This window comes from Entelurus aequoreus, linkage group LG24 (assembly GCF_033978785.1).
Source record: "Entelurus aequoreus isolate RoL-2023_Sb linkage group LG24, RoL_Eaeq_v1.1, whole genome shotgun sequence".
In the NCBI taxonomy this organism is placed as follows: Eukaryota; Metazoa; Chordata; class Actinopteri; order Syngnathiformes; family Syngnathidae; genus Entelurus; species Entelurus aequoreus.
Window position 1 is genome coordinate 25,138,122 of NC_084754.1, and position 26,845 is coordinate 25,164,966.

General features: G+C 39.2%; 1 protein-coding gene across 3 annotated transcripts in view; it reads right to left on the reverse strand.

The window, feature by feature from the left end:
* Window positions 1-3,209: 3,209 nt before the first annotated feature.
* Window positions 3,210-26,845, reverse strand: part of LOC133641614 (N-terminal EF-hand calcium-binding protein 2-like) — a 326,968-nt gene continuing 303,332 nt past the window's right edge. For all 3 annotated transcript variants that reach the window (XM_062035465.1, XM_062035464.1, XM_062035466.1), the window contains 4 exons: window positions 21,757-21,869; window positions 14,901-14,978; window positions 14,406-14,497; window positions 3,210-7,260 (listed from right to left, as the gene is read on the reverse strand). In XM_062035465.1, coding sequence (XP_061891449.1) covers window positions 7,232-7,260; window positions 14,406-14,497; window positions 14,901-14,978; window positions 21,757-21,869 — 312 coding nt within the window. In that variant the 3' untranslated portion in view covers window positions 3,210-7,231. The remainder of the gene's footprint in view (window positions 7,261-14,405; window positions 14,498-14,900; window positions 14,979-21,756; window positions 21,870-26,845) is intronic.

The following is a 26,845-nucleotide window of genomic DNA, read 5'->3' on the forward strand; positions in this document are numbered from 1 at the left end:
CTGTCATTAATTACTTGCGAGTAATGAAATGACACATTTTTATACGCACACAAATGTACTCTTGACTTCTGTTATGAACTGTGTTAGGTATCATTAAGCGATAGCTTTACAGTCATTTTATGACTCGGACTAAGTATGTGTGTGCGCCCAGGCATACCTGGGCCGTGGATCAGTGCGCTCATGTCAGCCGAACGTGCCCTTCTTAGGTGTGACGCGCAGTACAAATGGCCTAGTGTAAGTATATCCTGAATGTTTACTATAAAAAGTAACGATAGTCATAATAATATCATGGTGGTCCTGATGTGGTGGTAGGGCGAGTTATACTTCTTAAGACCATTTGACTTATATGAAAACTTATCCGGGGATGATGGTGGAGGTTATATATCAGGTACACCGAAGTGCAGCAAACGATCAGGCACTAAACACTGCTCATCGTGATCATTTTTTTTGCAATATTCTGCAAGGTTTTCCATTTTGAAATGTATATATATATATATATATATATATATATATATATATGTATATATATATATATATATATATATATATACACACACACACACACACACACATATACACGTTAGGTCAGGAAAAAACAGAGGCTATCTCATCCCTACAAGCCTGTTTCGCAGGTTTCTCTTCCCCCGAAGAGCAGAGAAACCTGTGAAACAGGCTTGTAGGGATGAAATAGCCTCTATGTGTTTTTTCCTGACCTAACGTATATTCCGCTCTACCCCAGTATTGAGCACTGTGTAACGGATAAACCACAGAAACCTCAACTATCTATACCTGTGTGTGTGTGTGCATATATATATACTGTATATATGTATATATATATATATAGATTTATTTCCTCAAAAAGTGGCAGAAGACGGTTTTTTTTAGTCAACTCCAGAAAATTTCAGGTGTTTTTAGTGGATCCGCGCACATTCCCAATTCACTTCTGATTCTGATTTTTTTAATTAAGATAAAAAATGCAGCAAACCCATCTCAGTCTCTCAAGGTTTATAATAAACAGTATGTAGTTTATGTGATCATATCTTTATGCTTCACAATTAATGTTATTTTGCTCAGCACTGAGATGTCCTACTTTGTTCGGCGGTCCTTAAGAGCACCAAAGCTGAGGCAAAGCGAAAGTGAAACTTGCATATAACTCTGTCCAATCCTGCCAGAGCTTAACACATCTGTTTGTCGATCATTTATTGGTGGTTGTGACAATTAGACTTATTAGACTACTAGTGTGTGAGACTTTTTTTAAGGCTTAACGCTGGATTGTGTTGCAAGTTAATAATGTCAGTAGGATTGTGTATGTTAAAAATAGACATTTCTATGGACGGTTCAATCTCAGATTTTCACCATACGCTGGTGGGTGTGAAACTGAACCCCTGCTGCTCGTGAAGGGGGTGGGGGGGGTTCAGGTAAATCTGCCTCCGAAGAAGTCAATGCCTCACCAGCCATGAACGTCACGGGATTGTTGCTGCCAATTCAAATCTCAGTGGCCTAGTGGTTAGAGTGTCCGCCCTATCGGTAGGTTGGAGTTCAAATCCCAGCCGAGTCATACCAAAGACTATAAAAATGGGACCCATAACCTCCCTGCTTGGCACTCAGCAACAAAGGGTTGGAGTTGGGGGTTAAATCACCAAAATGATTCCCGGGCGCGGCGCCGCTGCTGCCCACTGCTCCCCAAGGGGATGGGACAAATGCAGAGGACAAATTTCGCCACATCTAGTGTGTGTGTGACAATCATTGGTACTTTAATCTTTAATCTTAATCTTTAAAATGGGAATGTGTAACTGCCATACATTTACCGTCTCTATCTACTTGTCCTCCCTATTTGCTGTCCTATTAATAATGTAGTGCAGTGGAACGACAACTTATTCCTCACATATATTTGCAACCTGCGTAGGGATGTCCCGATCCAGGTTTTTGCACTTCCGATCCGATACCGATACCGGCCGATACTGGCCTTATCCGAGCATGTATACAAGGTTAAAGTTATCTAGCCTACTTAGTTGTCAGATTCATGTTGAAAAGGGTTTTAGTACTCTTGATAACAACTAGCCAGCTGAATTAGGTGAGTTAGAATAATACACAATGGAGATGTTGACGTGCGGAGCTTCAAGCACGCTTCATTTTCTAGCAGGGGACTTTTCAAATGATGCTACATATTAGCAGTAATGCTACTTTTTATAGCAACGCTTTTGCCCCACACTTGACAAATTACGGTTGTCTGTTCGACATATTCCCACTTGAAGCCAAACCACCGCCAGACGATGGACCCCCTGCTGTTTTTTGGGGGAATTGATTAATTCTTCCTTCATTATTACCGCTCACACGGCTGCGCTAGCATCACAGCTAACGTTAGCCATGCTGCTACCTCTCTGCTGCGCGAGGGCGTATACGTATGTGACGTATGACATGACAGTATGTGACGTATGTAGAAGGTGCGCTTGTCTGTCTGTGAGAAGGAGACACAGGAAAGAGCGAGGAGAGCCTGTAGTCTAATGCCAGCAGCTAAAAGCAACTGCGTGAGAACGTATACTCGAATATCACGATATAGTCATTTTCTATATCGCACAGAGACAGCTGACATTTTTACCGGTAACTTTTAATTCACATGGCGCTGTCACGCCAATTTTCTTCCCATCACAAAAACCTTCCTAACCCCCATTTACTTCCGGGGTCATTTCCGCTTACGTCAGTTCCTCTTACGTCATTGACAGTAATCGATAGCACTTCGTTTGACTCTTTTTTATAATACAGCGTTAACAAAACGTCTGAATTATCAACAATAATGTTGATTTAATGTACAGACATTTAACATTATATATCAATTAATATTACTGAAATGTTTCAACAATAATGTTGATTTAAAGTACAGACATTTAACAGTATTATATAATTAATATTAGTGAAATGGTTTCAACAGTAATGTTGATTTAAAGTAGTACAGACATTTAACAGTATTATATATTAATTAATATTTTTTGCACGTTACCACGAAGACAGAAGTTCGCAGCAGCGGCCCTAACACTCCGCTTGAAATGTTGCGAAGCCTGCTGGTGTTTGACATAAGTCCCCTGGGACAGATAAAGACGAATATCATCCAGTGACACCACCATTTTCAGGAGATTTGGATTTATCGATCGCTGGCAATGACGTAAGTAAGAGGAACTGACTTAAGCGGAAATGACCCCGGAAGTAAATGGGGGTTAGGAAGGTTTTTGCGATGGGAAGAAAATTGGCGTGACAGCCGTCTTAACAGTTAGGACACAGACCTGTGGATGTGTTGAAGGTGTGCTGGAAAATGCGGAACGGAAATTAGGGAGCAGCAGAAAAGTGGAATGTATTATTTAAATCGGTGCGTTGGAAAACACGGACCAGACTTTTTTAAAAACTGGATCTGGATCGGTATTTTCCCGTGCCTTGCCGATACGCATTTTTTGGCAAATATCGGATCGGGACATTTCTAAACCTGCGTGAACAGCACGGCCAAAATAATGCACAAAAAACAAGCTACGGTTTATCACTTCAAAGTAGTAAGCCATTCATGAGTTATGTTTGAGGCATTTTAATAAGGTTTAAAATATGATAATGGTGAAAAAGGTGACATATGATAAAGATGTGTCCTTTGTTTCATCAATAAAACCCCAATGAACAAAAATAAAAGCCGACAGAGAGAGCAATTTGAAGCCATATGTCAGCTTCACACTCGTGGTGGGAAACTGACTAGGTGGAGGATATTAGGAGTGTCCAAATATAACTTTTTTACTTCTGATATGATACTGATATTGGAACCTTTAGTACTGGTCTATACCGATATTAATCCTATAAGATACTGTAACAGCATTTTATATAGCACATTAATTTTTTCTAGTGTGCAATGTTAAAGACTTGAGCAAGTGAAGTCACTCCAAGAACAAAAAACACTAACCTTATGAGAGATTTGTGCCCTGGAAGTGGAGTGATAGTTTGTTTTTTGACAACACCCAGTGGTCACAATAATTCATACAATTAAGGTCATCAGAGGAAGTTTGATGATGCGGACACATTTGTTACTGGATACTTTTGTGCTTAGCGGCTGTGTAGTTGCTAGCTCCTAGTAGCCTGTCGCCCACCATGTTTACCTTTTGTAAATGACTTCACTAAAATACATGAAAAGACCAACTTTGCGTGTTGACTGGAGGACATTTAGATGTTAACTGGCTGTTTTGGTGCAGGACTGCTTGTATCAGAGATTTTACATGTAAGCCGATACTTGTCTTTTTTTCTGATATCGGATACAGACACACCTAGAGGGTACCATACCAAAAAGTACCGCTTGGTAGAAGTGCGGCTATGGTACGTTCAGCTTCTCCACAGGGGAAAACGGAGTCATCCATTTGTGGAGAGGTGTTTATTTGTTAGGTGTACCGAATATATAACCAAGACCACCATTTGAGGAAATACCCTTTTTGCCGGACTGCTCCAGCGTGTGGAATCATGAAGTCAAACGTGTGAGTGAATGTTTCAGTGGGAATTAGTTAGACATATTTTTTTTTTGCTTACTAGGAACACATTTTTTGGGAACAACATTAAAAGAAAAAGTACCCTGGCGATTGTTAAGGCTTATATATTCAATGTCATTGACTTGTGCGTCTTTCCGGAGTTTCTGATGCTATGCAGCGCAGGTTTCATGAGAGGCTACAGCACTTATCAATATCACGCCACTGATAGAGAAACCACTGACAAGATTTACATCATAACACCATTTCCATATGTACAATCTCTACACGCTAAAATAAGCAACCCAGCATCATTTTAGACAAGTATGACACAAAAATCTTTATATTCTTAATCTCTTCTCGCTAGGTTTCAAGGTAAAAGCCGCCTGCAAAAATCTACCCATCTCACAATTGAAATACTGAAGCCAACCAATTCAAATAAATGTTTGTAAACTAGACATGTTTATGAATACTGGAGTCTTGCTTTGTATATGGTGCTGGGTTATGTCATGGAGGCTTCACACACATCTTAATTTCTTTCATTTTCCAAAGCAGTCATCATCAAAACGGTCCTTGAATACCATATTCAATCAATCAATCAATGTTTATTATTTAGTATATGACAGTAATATTACCATCCTATGGTTAGAAGTGTGTGAAGTTGTGTCAGCCATTGTTGTTGCTAGTCTAAAAAACACCCAATGTTTTGTTTGAGTGTTTTATTTCGCCGCTTTGTCAAGTGGGCCTCGTCGACCAACTTTTAGAAAGAAAAATGTAGTATTCACCAATGCATGTCTCTTTACAAATACTGTGTGAGTAAACATTATGGTTTATTGCATTCAGTAGATTTGTAACTTGACCAAAATAACATGTTTAAAGAGTTGCACATGCTGGGAGCTGTTATTGTTATAAAAGCTAGTGTAACTGCACCCTACTCTTTACCACTTATCCTCAGAGTCAAAGGGACTGAAATCCATCCCAGAGGACTTGTGTGAGAGTGGAAGGAATGGCAAAGATGTGCATTATTTAGTAGTAGTAGTAGTAGTAATAGTGCACACAGAACTACAATACCAATTAAAAACAACAGCGGCTGCCCTGTGTCAATGCTATAGGTGGTGCTAATGGTGCCTGGTAGCATTCTTACAGCTTTCACAGCATAAGTGATAATAATACTATAATTATAAGCCGCTACTTCTTTTCCAAGCTTTGAACCCTGCAGTTTATACAAAGGTACAACTACTCCATGAATTGTTCTTTGCTAACGGCTAAATTATGGAATGGATCAAGCAAAGAAACAAAGTACGACAATGTCCCGCCTTAAGACTGTTCAAACTCAAAGTGTTTGCAAAGTACAAGGAATAAAAATTCTTAATAAACATTGTGAACCTTATTAAAAAGGAGAACATCTTATTCATCTCATGAAGGATAAATAAAGACATCAATGACGTTTCTGTTTTGTTTGAGCAGCCGTTTTACTGCCGTGTAAAAGGCAGCGTTTTCTAACAATTAAATTATGTAAATAAACATTTACAAAATCTTTCTATGTAAACATCTCATTTCCCAATGCACTGGTATATATCTGCGGCTTATGGTCCGGTCCGGCAAATATATGAACAAATAATTTTTCCTGTGAAATTTAGTGTGCGGCTTACAGTCTGGAAAATACGTTAATTTGTTAAAAACAAAGGCTATTTGTTCATGCTGGAATGGTTCATCATTGGTGAATACAGCAAATTGGGGGTTTCTATGTTAATTTGGATCAGCTGGCAGAATTTTCTCAAGACTTAAGACACTGTAGGTGGCCCAGTGTTTGGTCATTATTTATTCTTTAATACCATGAGCGAAATAAAATGAAAGATCTCATAATTTTCCCTTTCAATATTATTGTAAATATTATAGAAACATCATGTGTTATCATTAGGTACGAAGCTACAGTTCTAACACTGCCTCACATGTTAGCGCGTCATCAAATGATAGAATTTTCACACATTTTTTTTGTTTTCTACTGCTGATTTTGATTAGGGTCACCAGTGAGCAGGAGCCTGTGCCAGCCGACTTAGGCGAGAGGTGTGGGACACTCTGGACTCTTTAGACAAACCAGCATTCACATTCACACCTACAGACAATTTAGAGTCGTCAATTAAGCTAACATGCATGTTTTGGACCGTGGGAAAAAAGTGAGAACATACAAACTGTATATAGAGAGGTCTGAGCTGCAATTCTATGGGGAATAAATGTTGTTTAGTTTATGTGAGGAAAATGGATGATAGGCTGTGTGGTCGGCTACAAAACGACAACAAAAATTGCAAACCATTTCCATGTGCAAGGCCAAATGTGAAATGAACAGATTCTATAGAGTCAAAGCTACATGGATGAGCTTTCTGTGATCGATTAAAAACAATGCTGTATTGCCAAACAGACCTTCCAAAGTAGCCCAGGTACCTGCTACATGAAAAGCTCAATAGATGTCCATGCTACATGACAAACGCCAACTGGCTAGAACACAACTCATAATAATAAATATAAATACTGACCAGCAAACTACGATGGTTGGATGCAAATGTACTTCTGTTCACATTGTCAAATGCACTTTGTTCAGTAGTCACCGCCGCAGACACCTTTCATTTGCACCGTGTAAACATGTATTTTAAGACCTTTCGAGGGACGTGGTAGGGGGAGAAATGCAAAGGAAAGGTAGAAGGAGTGGCGTCCAAGAGTCTCGGTGTCTTGTTGGCTGTGGTTCATGCTCAGGCCCGGTTCACGCTGCACCAGGCGGCTGTGGAGAGACAAGACAAAGAGGTTAGACAGACAGAAAGTGAGGAGTGAAAGAAATATTGGCTGGATGGAATGTCATTTAGCCACAGCTTCACCATCAAGTACAGTGAAGTGTGTTACAAAAAAAACAAAACACAAATAGTCTGACCTTATGGCTGTCGAGCCACCGAGCGCCACGTTACAGTACCTGGGTTGCGCGTGACGCCACTTTGGCACTTGGCAAACACTCCAGCAGTACTGAGAGTGTACATCGTCAATCTCCCTCTTGCTAATATTGCAATTTTCAATGCCAACAAAGATTTTGGCTCAAAAAACACTCCACTGCAAGTAAGTAAGTAAAGCTTCACATTTTCAAAAATGCGCAAGCTCGACAACAAAATACATTAGCTTTTCTATTAACATGCTACTGATTAGCACTCACGATGTTGCATGGCAATTTCAACACCGCCAAGTTTGCTTATGAAAACTACAGCTAAGATGCATTTTACAATCTAATAGCTGGTTCATAATAAGTACAATATATGTAGTCTTAAGACTTTTTAGGGCACAACGAACGACTAGATACAGCAACAACTTAACTGACTAGCCAACACACCATTAACTATTCACTACTGCCATCTAATGTCTTGGACTTATAACTGTAATTGAGACTCAGAAATGTGATAACAAAACAAGATACAACAACTGCGCAGCAGTTATAATCAGCTAATTTTTAAATGTTAAAATAAAAAATAATTTTATTATCAAAAACAATATTTATTAACGCAGACAAAAGTACCGGAAATGTCTACCAATGATTCCCAGGTACCAATCCCTAGTCCTGACCCCTGCAAGCACATCATCTTCAGACAGTGGCATGCAGTATTTACGAACCCCTCCTTGTACCAACTTTTTGAATTTACGAACCACAGACCGGATAAAAAATATGCTTTTATGCACGAACCTTGTCTCTGTGTACGAACGTACGAGACATTTTGTGCCCGGCAGCACATCCGTTATGGGCGGGCTGATGGATCTTTGGTGCTCATTCAGTCAACCCAGCAGTGCTGTTATTAGCTACGGTGCTACTTTGTACTTAGGTTTTTTTTTTTTTTTAACCTTTTCACAACATGTTTCTATTTTTGTTAGCTCAATATGAGTCCAAAGAAAACAATAGACGAGCGGTGTGTGGTTTGAAACTTTCAGGAAGTATCCACAGCGTTGTCAACACTTCCTCCTCTCTCCCCCTCCCTTTGGCTGCACGCAAATAAAAATCAACCAACAAGGTAAAGCAGATTTTATTTCTTATTCCTGTTCATTGTAGCTACCTGGCTGGTAAAAGTAAAGGAGTTTTGTGATTTTAAACTGAGTGCACCACAGGGCTAGTGGCAGTGTGTCTGTTGGCAGGGCAGCATTTTAAAGGCCTACTGAAAGCCACTACTACCGACCACGCAGTCTGATAGTTTATATATCAATGATGAAATCTTAACATTGCAAGACATGCCAATACGGCCGGGTTAGATTAGTAAAGTGCAATTTTAAATTTCCCGCAAAATATTCTGCTGAAAACGTCTCGGTATGATGACGTTTGCGCGTGACGTCACGGATTGTGCAGACATATTGGGACAGCATTGTGGCCAGCTATTAAGTCGTCTGTTTTCATCGCAAAATTCCACAGTATTCTGGACATCTGTGTTGGTGAATCTTTTGCAATTTGTCTAATGAACAATGAAGACAGCAAAGAAGAAAGCTGTAGGTGGGATCGGTGTATTAGCGGCTGGCTGCAGCAACACAACCAGCTCCCGCCGTCAGTGTGTGAATGTGTGTGTAAATGGGTGAATGTGGAAATAGTGTCAAAGAGCTTTGAGTACCTTGAAGGTAGAAAAGCGCTATACAAGTATAACCCATTTATCATTTAATTTGGAGAATGGGGGTTGACCTTTGATTGACCCATAAAAGAATGTTTAATAACTGGGAAACAAAAACTGCACAAACTACCAGTTCAACTGCACAAGTGAATTAGATTATTTCAACAGAGTGTGCGAGGGGTGGGGGGCCAATTTTACACAGGTGTAAAACCCTTTACTGGATGTTCAATCGAAAGTTTCGAGACCCACTTTTCAGCAACCTTAGATAAAATAGGGAGGATGCTAATTGGTCTGTAATTAGATGCTGATATCTTGTTACCAGAATTAACAATGGATGTCACTGTAGCTACCGTCCTTTGAAGCCAGTAATTGGTTTACTCACATGGTTATTGGTTTTATCAGTGCCTCAGAATGTTTTAAAAGGTCTGTGTATAAGTTCTACATATCCTTGGCCTTCGAGCATTTCAATGCAGAAATAATCTTCTTAATTTCTCCCTCAGTCATCTGTTTTAGTTCAGACAGGCTGGGTCACCATGCTAGGGTTGGGTGAAACATTAGGAGGGGTTATTTCTAGTACACCGTCTAAACATATTTAATAAATGTATTTGCTAATATCATTGCCTCCTATGTTTTTACCTTTAGTTCTATAGCAGCATATTCTTGTTTATTGTGTTTGTTATTAACTTATTGAGTGAAGTAAAGTGAATTATATTTATATAGCGCTTTTCTCTAGAGACTCAGAGCGCTTTACATAGTGAAACCCATTATCTACATCTTTAATTTAAACCAGTGTGGCTGGCACTGAGAGCTGGTGTCCTTGGGCAAGACACTTTACCACTTTATCGAACCTCGAACCCTCAAGTTGCTGGCACGGCCGCTCTACCAACTCAGCCATGCAGCCCCTATTTCAAACTTGCTAAACCTCCCGCCATTTCCTATGGCTCCCCTTCAATAATACTGATAATGTTAGCTTTGACCCTTCTCAACAGCTGTGTAAAAACCTTGTTACGTGCATTGGTGCATTTCAACAGCCAGTCCAGACTTCAAACTTAGTCTTCATTGCTGTTTTGTAGTATGTGTCTAACTACAGGAGGTGACGTTCTTTTTCTGCCATTTGGGAGATTTGTTTCTGAGATTTGATTTAACTAAGGACAACCCTACAATTGTCCTCTATTTTGTTGGAGGATAGGGTGGTATTCCAGTCAGTCCTTTTTATTTCATCTCCAAATTGCTGCTGCATGCTTTTAAGGACTAAATCACTAAGAAACAGGGTTGTTTTGTAGCCGTTCAGAAGATGTTTTTTCTTTAATTTGCTGGAGAACAAAATGAGGTTGTGATCTGAAAGACCATTCAGTCAGTAAGTCATAGATTGTATTAATTATATCAATATTTTTAGTAATTATGAGATATATCCTCGCTTGTGAGGTGTGGTTGGTTTTTCGATTATCCATCCGTCCATCCATAGTGATTTGTTAAAGATTCTTTCTGCTTTTTTAATCTTTGCAATTTATGTTGAAATCAGCAACATTTAGTCCGGAAATTACAGTGTTTGACTTGTTCTACGTGAAAACTTTTGATGGAATACCAGCAGCTTCACTAATTACAACATCAGCTCCTCGCCTATACTCTACCAGAGGACTTGACAAAAAGAGCCAACAGACACAACCTGATAGAATTTCTGGGTTCTAACATCTTCCCATTGACGCTTGTGCTTCAGCATTTGCGACCCCACAAATATACATGGATTTCTTTTCTTGGCTTTAAAAGGCCAATACTTTGTTTTTTGTATGATTATTTTAATCCAAAAAGTGGTTTAATGGCGCTATCTGCTCGGGGAAAAAATAGCTTTGGAGCTACGAATCCAGCAGAGGCTGCTGTCTCACAGGTCAAACCACTCAACAAGTTCCAGCATGAAGAAGCTTTGACAAGATGTGATAGTTGTGTAACTGAATGTTTTTTTTAAATACTATAGAATATATACAGTGAAAACTGTATCCCTGTAATTGTTTCTTAATATGTAAAACTGTGTTTGATCACTTTTAGGATATCAAAAATAAGCAGGCCGATATTATCGGCCGATAAATGCTTTAAAATGTAATACCGGAAATTATCAGTATCGGTTTCAAAAAGTAAAATTAATGACTTTTTAAAACGCCGCTGTACGGAGCAGTACATATCCGGTAAAACACGGACGTAGGGGGAAGTACAGAGCAGATGCGCCTCCCAGTCAGCACCCCCTCCCCTCTCCCCTCTCTCACACACAACACAGGAGTTGACGACTGCAGCATGAGAGGGTTACTGGTGATGCTTGATGACCTCATCAAACCGCCGCGAGCGCAGCACAACAACAACAAGAGTGTGTTGTTGCCGGTGCTGTAGCCGTGGCTAATAAGCTCGCTCGCTCTGTGACTGACTAACGACACCATGTCTATGGTTTGGTATTATTTTAAAGTGTGTCTGACAGATAAAAAACTGGCAATTTGCAATGACTGCAAAAAGTTGTTTATGCGAGGAGGAACCAAGACGTCTTCCTTTAATACGAGCAATTTGATCACCCACCTCTTCAAGAATCATAAGGAGATGCACGATGAATACAAGCGGAAGATGGATGAAAAGCAAACACCGAAAAAAAGTAGTACCACACAGTTGTCGCTTAAAGACTCCGCCGAGGGTGGAGTCTGGTATCGCTAGTCTGCCCTGCATGGCGCACACTTTGCAGCTTGCAGTGAACACAGGTGCCCTGTCTCAACGCAGCATTTCAGAAGCTCTGACTGACTGGTAGGCCACTTCAAGCACTCACCACCAGCTTGCAGCACATTTGTGTTACTCATACAAATACGTCAGAGCAGGGCAGATTGAGCCCAGTTTATAATTTCCTGTTATACAGTATGCCAGGCAGTCTTGCACTAAATGAGGTATGTTATTGTTTACTTTACTCTAGTATACTCTGGACTGAAGCTGTGTGCCTTTGTTGTTTTTGTAGCTGTTGTTTTGAGGCATGTTTAAAAAATAATAATAATAATGCACTTTGTGAAAGTCAAAGTGCAGTATTTCCCAAAGTTGTAGTGGGTATGAGGATTATCTCATGTCCCAAATTCCAAGCTGCTGTTTTGAGGCATGTTAAAAAAAAAGAATGAACTTTGTGACTTCAATAATAAATATGGCAGTGCCATGTTGGCACTTTTTTCCATAACTTGAGTTGAAGTTGTTCTCTTATTTTGGAAAACCTTGTTACATTGTTTAATGCATCCAGCAGGGCATCACAACAAAATTAGGCATAATAATGTGTTAATTCCACAACTGTATATATCGGTATCGGTTGATATCGGAATCGGTAATTACAAGTTGGACAATATCGGAATATCGGATATCGGCAAAAAGGACATTATCGGACAGCTCTACTTCTTATGGGTTTCCCCATTATTAACATTTTTATTCTATTGTGGGTGTCTTAACAATAACAAGGATCTACTACACATCCCCACTGCCCTTTGACAAATATGTGACTTTGTGTCCATGTTGTGACACATTCAAGTGGGGAAACAGCAATAAAAGAACCAGAAAGATGCCACTAGCACTTGTCGATCATGATCGATTACGTTATTAACCAAGTCGGGAAAATATGACAAATATTTCACAATAAAATGAGTACTCGTGAAAAAAATATGTTGCTTCACATTGTTAAAGACCTACTGAAACCCACTACTACCGACCATGCAGTCTGATAGTTTATATATCAATGATGAAATCTTAACATTGCAACACATGCCAATACGGCCGGGTTAACTTATAAAGTGTAATTCTAAATTTCCCGCGAAACTGCCGGTTGAAAACGTCTATGTATGATGACGTATGCGCGTGACGTCAATCGTTGAAACGGAAGTATTGGTACCCCATTGAATCCAATACAAAAAAGCTCTGTTTGCATCTCAAAATTCCACAGTATTCTGGACATCTGGGTTGGTGAATCTTTTGCAATTTGTTTAATGAACAATGAAGACTGCAAAGAAGAAAGTTGTAGGTGGGATCGGTGTATTAGCGGCTGGCTACAGCAACACAACCAGGAGGACTTTGACTTGGATAGCAGACGCGCTAGCCGATGCTAGCCGCCGACCGCACGGATGATCGGGTGAAGTCCTTCGTCCTTCCGTCGATCGCTGGAACGCAGGTGAGCACGGGTGTTGATGAGCAGATGAGGGCTGGCTGGCGTAGGTGGAGAGCTAATGTTTTTATCATAGCTCTGTGAGGTCCCGTTGTAAGTTAGCTTCAATGGCGTTGTTAGCAACAGCATTGTTAAGCTTCGCCAGGTTGGAAAGCATTAACCGTGTAGTTACATGTCCACGGTTTAATAGTATTGTTGATTTTCTGTCTATCCTTCCAGTCAGGGATTTATTTATTTTGTTTCTATCTGCATTTGAGCCCGATGCTATCACGTTAGCTCAGTAGCTAAAGAGCTTCGCCGATGTATTGTCGTGGAGATAAAAGTCACGGTGAATGTCCATTTCGCGTTCTCAACTCTCATTTTCAAGAGGATATAGTATCCGAGGTGGTTCAAAATACAAATCCGTGATCCACAATAGAAAAAGAAGAAAGTGTGGAATCCAATGAACCCTTGTACCTAAGTTACGGTCAGAGCGAAAAAAGATATGTCCTGCACTGCACTGTAGTCCTTCACTCTCACTTTCCTCATCCACAAATCTTTCATCCTCGCTCAAATTAATGGGGTAATCGTCGCTTTCTCTGTCCGAATCTCTGTCGCTGCATTGTAAACAATGGGAAAATGTGAGGACTCCTTCCTCCGGTGACGTCACGCTACTACACACGGTATAGGCAAGGCTTTTTTTTTATCAGCGACCAAAAGTTGCGACCTTTATCGTCGATGTTCTCTACTAAATCCTTTCAGCAAAAATATGGCAATATTGGGAAATGATCAAGTATGACACATAGAATGGATCTGCTATCCCCGTTTAAATAAAAAAAAAATCATTTCAGTAGGCATTTAACTATTTTCTGTGAAAGGCGGTTTTGCTTTTGTAAATTCACACATTTCGTCTTAACTTGTAGAACAAAATTATAGGTAACTGAACACAAACATTTACAATATTAAAACCATTACCAACAAGAGGTGTACTTATTTTTACACATACAATTTGAAATACGCAAATAGACAACTGTTAAATACTGTTTATAGAACGTCATACATTTAGAATAAAAACATATACTTAAGCTGCCCTGTGACCTGATTCAAGTCTTCATTCTTAACAGCAATTGATTACTATGGTAATTATCCAGCACTAACCTGGCACGGCCACAGAGGAAATGGCCTCTGGCTGGCACAGCGTGTCCACTTTCACATGCTGAAAGGCTTTGTTGGGGCCTGACTGGAGGTGCCTGGGAACAAACACAGTGGCCAGATTGTGGTTGAAATGGCACATTCGCTACATCCAGCTACTCACACACTCAGCCTCAGCCTGCAAAATACAAGCGTATGCAAGAGTTCAAATATTTATAGCAGTGAGTATCTGGTACTGTATATGAGCAGCAGAGCAGAAACTCTTCAGCCTCAGCAGCCTCAAGTGCTGCAGCCATTATGAAGCAGGCATGATTGCTAATTGAATAGGGATGCAATAAATAAAAGTGTTTTGCATGTTCCAGTCAATGTAGTGGAGTGAAAGAGCAAAGTGCAAGAATAAGTGCAATAAGGCTATTTTAACTGAAACGTGGCTTCTTAGTACAACTTAGCATTGATGCTAATTACTACTACTAAACATGAATGAAAACATTAAAATCCTACCTTTTCCACTCCTCCTCTCCATCCCAGAACTCATAGACCACAAAGGACAAACCATCTGGTAGACGCACCGCAGTCACACTGCAGCAGAGGTGGAGAAAATAAAAATATAAACAGAGAAGGAGAGAGAGGGGGTATACTTGTATTGTGTATTAAAAACAACTATTATGACAAAATAGTCGTAGGAGAATCACAGAGGAAGAAAGCAATATGAACATAGTAGAAGGGGCGGCATGGCGTAGTAGGTAGAGCGGCCGTGCCAGAAACCCGAGGGTTGCAGGTTCGCTCCCTGCCTCTTGACATCCAAATTGCTGCCGTTGTGTCCTTGGGCAGGACACTTCACCCTTGCCCCCGGTGCCACTCACACTGGTGAATGAATGATGAATGAATGATAGGGGGTGGTCGGAGGGGCCGTAGGCGCAAACTGGCAGCCTCGCTTCCGTCAGTCTACCCCAGGGCAGCTGTGGCTACAAATGTAGCTTACCACCACCAGGTGTGAATGGATGATGGGTTCCCGCTTCTCTGTGAGCGCTTTGAGTATCTAACAATAGAAAAGCGCGATATAAAATCTAATCCATTATTATTATCATTATTATTACTAGAAGTGATGAGTGGCATAACCAAAATTCCGATCCTTAGAGATTAAAGTAGCATATTTTCCACCGGATTATAAAGCGCACTGCCGATGAATGGTCTATTTTAGATCTTTTTTCATATAAGGCGCACCGGATTATAGGGCGAATTAAAGGAGTCATTTTTTTTTTTTTTTCTAAATGGAAAACACTTCCTTGTGGTCTACATAACATGTAACGGTGGTTCTTTGGTCAAAATGTTGCATGGATTATGTTTTACAGATCATCTTCAAGCCGCTTTCTGTCAGTCGCTTTTGTGGGCGGTCTTATTTAGGTGGCTCACCTTCGGCGGCGTCTTCTCCCCGTCATCTTTGTTGTAGCGGTGTAGCGTGCAAGGACGGGAGTGGAAGAAGTGTCAAAAAATGGAGCTAACTGTTTTAATGACATTCAGACTTTACTTAAACCAATAACGGAGCAGCATCTCCTCATCCGGAAACAACAACACAGGAAATGTGTCCCGTGAAAAACCGTCCGACCAGAACTTTAATAACTAAAGTTCCTTGGGTGAATAATGTAAACTCACTACACTGGTATGTTTTAGCGCTTTCATGGTGAGTTTACTGACAGAGAACTGTACACTACTTTATATTAAAAATGCCAACAGTGGAGGAGGATGAATGTCACATAACAAGAAGATAGAGGAAAACGAAGAAGCTTATCAACTACGGTACACGGACTACAAAGGCAGGTGCGTGCAATTTTTCAGGATTTATGCAGATCCCAAATACAGATCAGCAGGTACCAGAAGGTAAGAAAATAATAATATTACGAAACAAAACGCCAGATAATATGTCTTACCTTATACACACACCATAATAATACTCGTATGTTGAAGCACAGTACAATCCATCAAGCGGTGCGGCTTCATAGCTTACCAAAGTCGTACTAAAACATTTTGATAGATTTTTGAGCGCCGTGTGTAATGTTCTATATTTTCAATGGAACATATACAATGTTGGTGTTGTTTACTTGAGTCATATTGCAGTCTACACGTATCTCTTATGTGTGACTGCCATCTATCTACTGGTCACACTTGTCATTTCACCATGTACCAAATAAAATAGCTTTGAGGTCGGTAAACAAAACCAGAATTATTCCATACATTAGGTGCACCGGGTTATAAGGCGCACTGTGGAGTTTTGAGAAAAACATTTTTTTTAAGTGCGCCTTATAGTCCAGAAAATACGGTAGTGTTTTTTGACAAAGTCATATCCTAACAAATGGTAATTTTAATGATTTGGAACTCCCAGAAAAACGAGATCCCACCAGTCAGCAGCTCCAGTCTCTCACACATTTTGTGTTAACGCAGGTATATACTTCTTCACTTAACTAAATCATAACTTTATTCTTATATATCTTATGATATTATTTTAGTGGTATTATGTTTTCTTGCCCGTTTCGTTTGCTGTACATGACACAACACTTTTTTATTGCGTAATACTTCAAATAATTTGGCTTTTTTTTTGTTTGTTTAGCACTGATGTCATCTGAAGTCATGCATGTGATGTTACATATATCATGTTCATACCCTCTTGGACTTTTTTATGAGTTGTCATTTGTTGGCTCTGCAGCTTTACTGAATTCTGGCATAAGTTGGGGTCACTGGTGCCTGAACCTATTCTTATGGGAAAACCGCTGATGCTGCTAATTTTGCAATCTTACTACATTCAAAATTCATGCCGGACTTAAAACAGGTTCTGGTGCATCACTGTGCTGACATGCAATGTGCAGGCAAGCGCAGTGGTATACTGTAATTGTACATATTTAAATTAGGGAGTGACTACACAGTATACAGTCAATTAAAATGAAACATGCATGCTCATATCTGGGATATATTTAATTCCTTTTTTTCTCAAATTCCTTGATTGCACACCACAACAAAAACAGCTGATTTAAATTCTCCACAGATGGCTATGAGACTGGAACATAACTAAATAACTAAGAAGTTGGGATGGCGATAGCATTAAATGTGTAATTGTAATGCTCTCTATATACATTTGAACATTGTTGAGTCAAAATCAGACCTTGTGACTAATTTGTAATCAAGTGTATGCTGTATGCCAGTGTTGGTGCTAGGAATTTTCAAAATGGGGTCCTAAAAATGGGGTCCCACAGTAAATGTTTGCGGTCCCACTTTTTTGCAAGCGTTTTGAAAACAAATGATAAATGTATGCATTATCCTGTTATATCGCACATTCTATATTGTGTTTTGGAAAAAGTTGTCAATAAACGTTAACCTAATTCATTAAAAAAATAATACAAAAGAAAACACATTTTTATGCATATGTATTCAGTTATAAACATTCATTCACTTTCTCCTTTCCTTCATGGATCTAAACTTTACCGCTGCCGGTATTTTTTTCGATATTTTTTCTATAATAAGTTGTAGGTGTATTTATTTCAGTATAAAAGTGTCAAAAGTTTTTTGCTTAGGTCAGGAAATTATGATAATGGTGTGCCAGAGCATACATGCATATGACCAATGTAATTGATTATTCTCACCTGTATGTAGATCATCAGTCCTTTAAAGACCGCCACATCTACACTTTGTCATTTAATACAGTGGCACTCAATGCCTCTAGCATTTCATCTCTGGCTTCGTGATGGCCATAAGTTGTGTGTTCCCCTTTAAGAATGGCGGTATGTGGGGTGAGTGATGTGTGTAAGTGAGTGGGCGAGTTAGGAGAGGGAGCGCTAGCATGTTCAGGAGTGTTAATAGCATGGTGGATGTCAGCTTGGCTTTGTGGAAAACATAAATAAAGAGTTGTAACAAATCGACGGCCTCGTCATTCCGACCAAAGAGCAGAATTGTAGGGACCCAAATTGGAGGGTGTTTCTTGGCGCCTGGTGAGGCTGGATCTTTGAAAATCAGTGCACCTGGTCGTAAAGGTGTTTTTTTTTCTTAGCCCGTTTTACATGGCGTGCAAAACATCTTTCCATCGTCATAAGTGAGCCATTTGCTCGCCATGACCAAAACAATAACACCTCGGAAATCTTAATAACGGAAATGCAGTATTTGTGATCTATAAAACTTTTGGGGAATGAAAATTTTAAAAATTGTACCGGAAAGTGCATTAGTTAGAAGTCGACCAATAATTAATAATTAATAATTTTCCCTGGCAAATATAAACAAAACAAAACACCGGTGGAAAGCGATAATCGGTAAAAAAAAATTAAAAAATCTGCGTACGGGGGACTTCCGGATTTTCGTGTCCTTTTTGATTTCAATGGGTAAAAAGACACAAAAACGCTGTTAACGCCAACACTCCTGTATGCTGCATGTAATATCAGAATCAGAATCAGAAATACTTTATTAATCCCAGAGGGTAAATTAAAATATATAATATAATATATAATATTATATTATAAATAAATTATATTATAAATATATATATAATAATATTCTGTATAGTACAAAAGTACCTCGGTTTTTGTACTCCCGTATGATTTGGTTTTTGACAAAAATTTCCACAAAAATCTTGCCCCATTTGTTGTGCAGTCTCGATTATCGTACGGCTAAACATTGTGTGTAACAAACTTGTCTGTTTGCCTGCTATCATTCCATGGAATCGATTGCCCAGAAAAAGAATCTGACGCATCGGTGACTCAGTCTCTGTGCTTTTTATAATTTTATTGAGCACGACTGCTAAATAAGCCACCATGGGGCCAGCGCTAGGCTTGTGCCAACAACAAATGACCGATAAACGATAATATTGTAAGCGTTATTTTTGAGCCCAAACTGAGCACTAATGTAATCATAATAATGATAATAATGCAAGTAACTCTTCAAAATGCAATCTACTTTTATTTGTCATTAGTAGTTGTAACAATGGTAAATGGAAGGTAACTGAACAACATATATTATTTTAAATAAGAAAACAAACATACAAATAAAATACAGTCTGTGTTAGCAAAAAATGCCCTTCAATAAATATTTAACATCTTTAAGTACCACATCCAACTGGGTCAGGTGGTTGATTGATTGATTGAGACTTTTATTAGTAGATTGCACAGTACAGTACATATTTCGTACAATTGACCACTAAATGGTAACACCCCAATAAGTTTTTCAACTTGTTTAAGTCGGGGTCCACGTTAATCAATTCATGGTACAAATATAAACTATCAGCATAATACAGTCATCACACAAGTTAATCATCAGAGTATATACATTGAATTATTTACATTATTTACAATCCGGGAGTGGGATGTGGAGGGGGTTGGGGCGGGGGGGGGGGGGGGGGGGTTAGGTTTGGTTTTGGTTGATATCAGCACTTCAGTAAGTTTGTTTTGTTGTTGTTTTTTTCTTTTGTTTTGTTACCTTCACTTTGCAACAAATTGGGCATGCTGGCTTGTTTGTCTGTGCTGATGGGCTCATTTTACTAATTCGGTTTACAGATGAAATATTCCCACACAGGAAGTCTGGCTTTGCATTTGCTTTGTTTTTCCTCCTAACTTTTGTTACTTTGTGGAGCTTGTGGATGACTGAAAAGAGGGTGTTTAGTCTGTTCATTTAATTCTGCTATCAAAAAAACACGCTCAGGCGCTGAAAGCGATGCAAAGAGTGACCCCTCTTGCACCTCGTTTGGAAACGAGAGACAAAGAAAAGAAACACACACAGACGTGGCACATTATCAATGCATACATTTTCATTTCTCGTTTGATTATTTGACTCAGGCCTAAGCAGCACTTTGACAAAGAAGGTGATAAACACGATTGAATAAAGAACTTATTAAAAACTACAAACGCCTCCGCAAATCCTCCTCTTTGCTCCTTGCCAACATGAGTCTTAATAAAGTAAAAGGGTTGTAAAATGTTCATTTATGCGTTTTATTTGTCTTTTATATGTGAAGTGAATTGAAGTGAAGTATATTTATATAGCGCTTTTCTCTAGTGACTCAAAGCGCTTTACATAGTGAAACCCAATATCTAAGTTACATTTAAACCAGTGTGGGTGGCACTGGGAGCAGGTGGGTAAAGTGTCTTGCCCAAGGACACAACGGCAGTGACTAGGATGGCGGAAGCGGGGATCGAACCTGAAACCCTCAAGTTGCTGGCACGGCCACTCTACCAACCGAGCTATACCGCGAAAATATGTATTTCATACTCATTTCTGCATGTAAAACTACAACAGCTATTAAAATTGATTTTGTTAATACTTTTGGATGTCTGAAACTGATAAGTTGGATATATTACCGTATTTTCTGGACTATAAGGCGCACTTAAATTCCTTTTTTTCCCCTCAAAACTCGACAGTGCGCCTTATAACCTGGTGCGCCTACTGTACGGAATAATTCTGGTTTTGCTTACCGACCTCAAAGCAATTCTATGTGGTACATGGTGTAATGATAAGTGTGACCAGTAGATGGCAGTCAAACATAAGAGATATGTGTAGACTGCACAATGATGGCAATATGACTCAAGTAAACAACACCAACATTTATATGTTCCATTGAAAATATAGAACATTACACACGGCGCTCAAAAATCTATTAAAATGTTTTAGTACGACTTTGGTAAGCTATGAAGCCGCACCGCTTGATGGATTGTCGGCGCATTAAACATATGAGTATTTTTATGGTGTGTGTATAAGGTAAGACATTATTTGGCGTTTTGTTTCGCAATATTATGAAAAAGCAAAAGGTTTTTCACGGGACACATTTCCGGCCTTGTTGTTGTTTCCGGATGAGAAGATGCTGCTCCGTTACTGATTTAAGTAAAGTCTGAATGTCATTAAAACAGTTAGCTCCATCTTTTGACACTTCTTCCACCCCCGTCCTTGCACGCTACACCGCTACAAGAAAGATGACGGGGAGAAGACGCTACCGAAGGTGAGCCACGTAAATAAGACCGCCCACAAAAAACGAAAGCAGCTTGAAGATGATCTGTAAAACATAATTTATGCAACATTTTGACCAAAGAACAACCATTACATGTTATGTAGAGAAACAATGAAGTCTTTTCAATTTAGAAAAAAAATAAAAATATGACTTCTTTAATGCACCCTATACATGAAAATAGACCATTTATCGACAGTGCGCCTTATAATCCGGTGCACCCTATGGTCCGGAAAATGAAAAAATTAGAAAAATTGCTTCAGATTTTGTTCGATTCGGTTTTCGTCTGACCTTTTGGAACAGATTACCAATGATAAACTAAGATAAAGTCTACATTGGGGAAAAAAACATGTTCATCTTGAAAGGCAGAAAAGGGTAGAGAAGACTTACTGAAAGCAGTCCCTTTGAGTGGAAACATTCTTCAGGTATTGCTTCAGAGCCTCACAAAACTCGCCAAGCTTCTTTTGGGAAACAACCATCTCCTGACGGATCAGCAATAACGACTGCACAAAGAAAAGGGGGAACAGTTTTTAGTTAACATCATGCACACAGATATTTATGGAATACAATTGTTTGGGTCTCAGGATTTCAGTTGATCAGAGATTAGGATTAGTTTCAGCAAACACAGTAAAAACATATTTATATTCTTATTTGCTTTACAAACCACTTATCATGTACATATAATTCCCCAAACCTGGACTATACTATTGTCAATGCTGTCTATCTTCCATAACCGTAAAAACATACAGTATATGTCGTCTTCTTTCTTTCCCCATGTCTGAAATCGATCACTATTTCTGTCCATCCATTCACGTACACACATAATGTAATCATTAAATTGTGCGTTCACATTACGTTTGTAAGTCTATTCACACAAAATGTGTGGTTTCACATGCATCTAAACATCTGGATCGTATGTCCGTTCACATACAGCACATGTATAATTTAAATCTCCATCTGTCTCCTCACGTACTTTTTTTTTTTTTTTACTCAGTAATCTATGGATGGGTGACTTTAAATTGGACCTTACCCTATCAGATGTCCAACATGAACTGAAAAAGGATTGACATGAAAAATGGCTTGCTGGGGAAGTGACCACCCTATATATAGTGTACACTGTGCAGTGTGTCGGGCCAGTAGTCAATTAGAAACACCACATTAACTATCAACCTCTGTAATCTAATCACTTACAGTCCATTGAGCATCCAGACACTCTGACCACATCACTGCGATTAGAAAGCGACAGGTGAAGTTGAACATAATTATCTATTCTTGATCCAATCAGCTGAATTAAGTATAAAAAAGGCCTCTGTTAATTAACCTCTTATTGATAAAATATTGATGAATCTCATTGTCCTATTTTTAAGATGAAGACATTAGATTTCAGTGTAGAGCTCTAGAAACCAGACAAGTGTCTTGTCCTCATGCTTTTACCTGCATGTACCGTATTTTCCGGACCATAGGGCACACCGGATTATAAGGTGCACTGCCGATGAATGGTCTATTTTGAATCTTTTTTCATATATTGGGCGCACTGGATTATAGGGCGCATTAAAGGAGTCATATTTTATTTTTTTTCTAAATGGAAAACACTTGCTTGTGGTCTACATAACATGTAATAGTGGTTATTTGGTCAAAATGTTGCATAGATTATGTTTCTTTCTGACAGTCTCTTCCGGATGCACCGTTTTGTGGGCGGTCTTATTTACGTGGTTCACCTTCGGCAGCGTCTTCTCCCCGTCATCTTTGTTGTAGCGTGCAAGGACGGGAGTGGAAGAAGTGTCAAAAGATGGAGCTAACTGTTTTAATGACATTTAGACTTTACTTCAATCAATAACGGAGCAGCATCTCCTCATCCGGAAACAACAACGCCGGAAATGTGTCCCGTGAAAAAACGTCCGACCGGAACTCTAATAACTAAAGTTCCTTGGGTGAATAATATAAACTCACTATACCGGTATGTTTTAGCGCTTTCATGGAAAGTTTACTGACAGATATAAGTAAGAACTTTACACTACTTTATATTAGAAATGGCAACAGCGGAGGATGAATGTTACATAACAAGAATATAGAGGAAAAGAAGAAGCTTATCGACTACGGCATAATATTGCGAAACAAAACGCCAGATAATATGTCTTACCTTATACACACACCATAATAATACTCGTGTGTTTAATGCGCCAACAATCCTTCAAGCGGTGCGGCTTCATAGCGTCCCAAAGTCGTACTAAATATTTTGATAGATTTTTGAGCGCCATGAGTAATGTTCTATATTTTCAATGGAACATTTAACATGTTGGTGTTGTTTACTTGAGTCATATTGCCATCATAGTGCAGCCGACACTTATCTCTTATGTTTGACTGACATCTACTGGTCACACTTATCATTACACCATGTACCAAATGAAATAGCTTTGTGGTGGGTATACTCAACCAAACTTATTCTTTACATTAGACGCACCAGGTTGTAAGGCACACTGTCGAGTTTTGATTTGTTTTAAAAAGGATATTGGGGGCGTGGCTAAGATGCGCAAGCAGTAGTTTGCCTCTGCGGTAACTCCGGTGAAAACTTTAAGATTTAACTCAAATTCTGCTTTTTTTTTTTAATTAAAACTTACAACGCTTGGCCAACTATATGCATGCCTATCACTCTGGGTGAGTTATACTCAATGAAGACAACATAACAATAATTATGCCCAAGACACGAAGAGGGAAGCAATCAGAGTCACCTGTGGCCGTAAACGAGCTCGAGGCTGGCGCTGAGATGGCGTCATCAACTTTGGAGAAGTTGCTGGATAAAATACTCGAGTCTATCAACAAACGTTTTGACATGCTTGAGGAAAAGCTTGAGGCTCTTACAAGCAAGCAGGCGGCATTGACCAACAGAGTGGAGGACACGCAGCAGCAAGGTTCCGACCACGAGCGCCGCATCGAAGCGCTCGAACAAAAACTGACTGAAACGCAGAAGAGCAATGAGAAATTGGCAGCTAAAATTGACGAATTGGAAGGGCGCTCAAGACGTAATAACTTAAAAAATAATCGGGATACCAGAGCAAGAAGAAAAGGGAAGACTTACGGATTTCGTTGCGGACCTGATACCAAAGTTGTTTGGAGCGAGTAACTTCTCCAAGCCAGTGGTGGTAGACCACGCGCACCGTGTCCCGCTCGCTCGCTATGGTGATGGCAAGCGCCCCAGGAGCATCATCGCAAGGATACACTTCTACCAGGACAAGGAGCTACTTCTTCGACTGAGCCGCGGCCAGGAGCTGATCTACAACGGCCTGCGCGTCTTCCTGTTTCCAGACTACACGGCCGAGGTGACAGCGCAAAGACGGGCCTTTCGAGAGGTAATGAACACGCTGCGGGAGAAGGAAATCAAGTCCTACAGACACTAAGACTTTCATTATAAAACATCTTAGTGGCTAATCATCAATAACGGCTCCACCACACAAGGCTTATGATAAGCTTAAAGCAGAAATACACTTTTTTCACTGAGGTTTATTTCACCGGAGGACGCAGGAAAAAAAGAAAACACTTCGCTGCTGAGCTAGTGCTTGGAGCAGTGAACGCAACTACTAGCATGCGCCATGCGCCTGAAGATGGGGGTGGGGGGACTTTTGGACTGGGGAATCGACCAACACGACGTCGTATGGATAACATCACAATGGAGATTTCACTCCAAAACATCGAACTACACACGATGGGGACAGAGGGAGGGGGGAACAATGGGGTGCGAGTGTTGTGTACGTGTGAATCTGAGCATGAATGTGGAGGAACGAGGTGCACAATCATATTTCAACTTGCCAATTACTAAGGTTTTTTTTCACGTAAAGATAAAATACCCTAAAAAACTTTAATGTCAACTTATAAGAAAAAAATTACACTAGTTTCATGGAACGTCAGGGGTTTAGCTAAACATATTAAAGCAGGGAAGGTTTTTTCACACTTAAACTCATTAAAAGCAGATGTTTTTTTCTTACAAGAAACACATCTCTGTAAAGACAACCAACACAAACTTAAAGCTAGCTGGATATCTCAGGTTTATCATGCACCCTTTACTTCACAAGCTAGAGGTGTAGCCATTTTATTTCATAAAAATGTGCCTTTCATACTTACATCAAAAATAATTGACCCTAACGGAAGATTTATTTTATTAAATGGTCATATTACATCTTACCCAGTAACTTTTTTGAATATCTATGGACCAAACACAGATGACTCAAACTTTTATCATAGAGTCTTTGGTCTACTTCCTGATAACTCCTCTCATATCTACATTGGTGGTGATTTTAACTGCCTTTTGGATCCCACTTTAGATAGATTGTCAACTAAATCTCATGTAATTGCTAAATCAACTAAAACCATTAATAATCTTATGAGATCAAGAAATATCATAGACATACGGAGAACAAAACATCCTTATAAAAGGGAGTATTCATTTTACTCCGCTGTACACAATTCTTACACAAGAATCGATTACTTCTTAGTAGAAGCCTCCGCTCTCTCCAATGTCAGTAATCCTGAGTACCACAGTAGTCATCTCAGATCACAGCCCTATGAGTATGCAGATCCAAATTGATCTCCATAAAACCAAACAAAAATGGAGATTTAATCCACAATTATTATTATATGAATATTTTAAAGAGTATATGAACAAGATTATCCAAGAGTTTATTGAGGTGAATGATAACGGAGAGGTCTCAGACTCTATATTGTGGGAAGCCCTTAAAGCTACTGTGAGAGGATATATCATTTCATTTGAGAGCTCAAAACAAAGAGAAGTAAGAAAAAGGCATAAAGAACTGGAAAAAGAAATTAAAGAAATGGAAGAAATTCATATAAATTCTCTTTTGCAGTCTGACTATAATAAGATGCTGAAACTGAAAAATGAATACAATTCTCTTCTTCACGGTGAAGTATCTAAACTCTTACTGAAAAATAAACGAAAACATTTTGAAATATCTGATAAACCACAAACACTTCTGTCTGGACAGCTCAAAGGAGATCAAGCTAAAGCTGCTATCCACAAAATATGCTCAAAAACAGGTGAAACATGTACAGATTTACAGGATATCAACAATGTCTTTAAAGACTTTTATTCAGAATTATATAAATCTAGTTCAGCTATATCGGTTAATGATTTAAATGATTTTTTCACTCCATTAAATCTACCTCAACTGAGTCCAAACCATCAGAATTCTTTAAACAATACTATTTCAATTGAAGAACTGCTAAAAGCACTGAAATCTTTCTCCGTGAATAAAAGCCCTGGTCCAGATGGATTTGGTGCAGAGTTTTATCAAGCTTTTAGTGAAATACTGTCTCCTATAATATTAAGAATGTTAAATGACTCTTTCGTAAACAATAAACTTCCAAGCTCCTTGTATGAAGCTCATATATGTATAATTCCAAAAAAGGGAAAAAATCCACTCGATCCAGCCAATTATAGACCTATCTCCCTGCTCAATCTAGACCATAC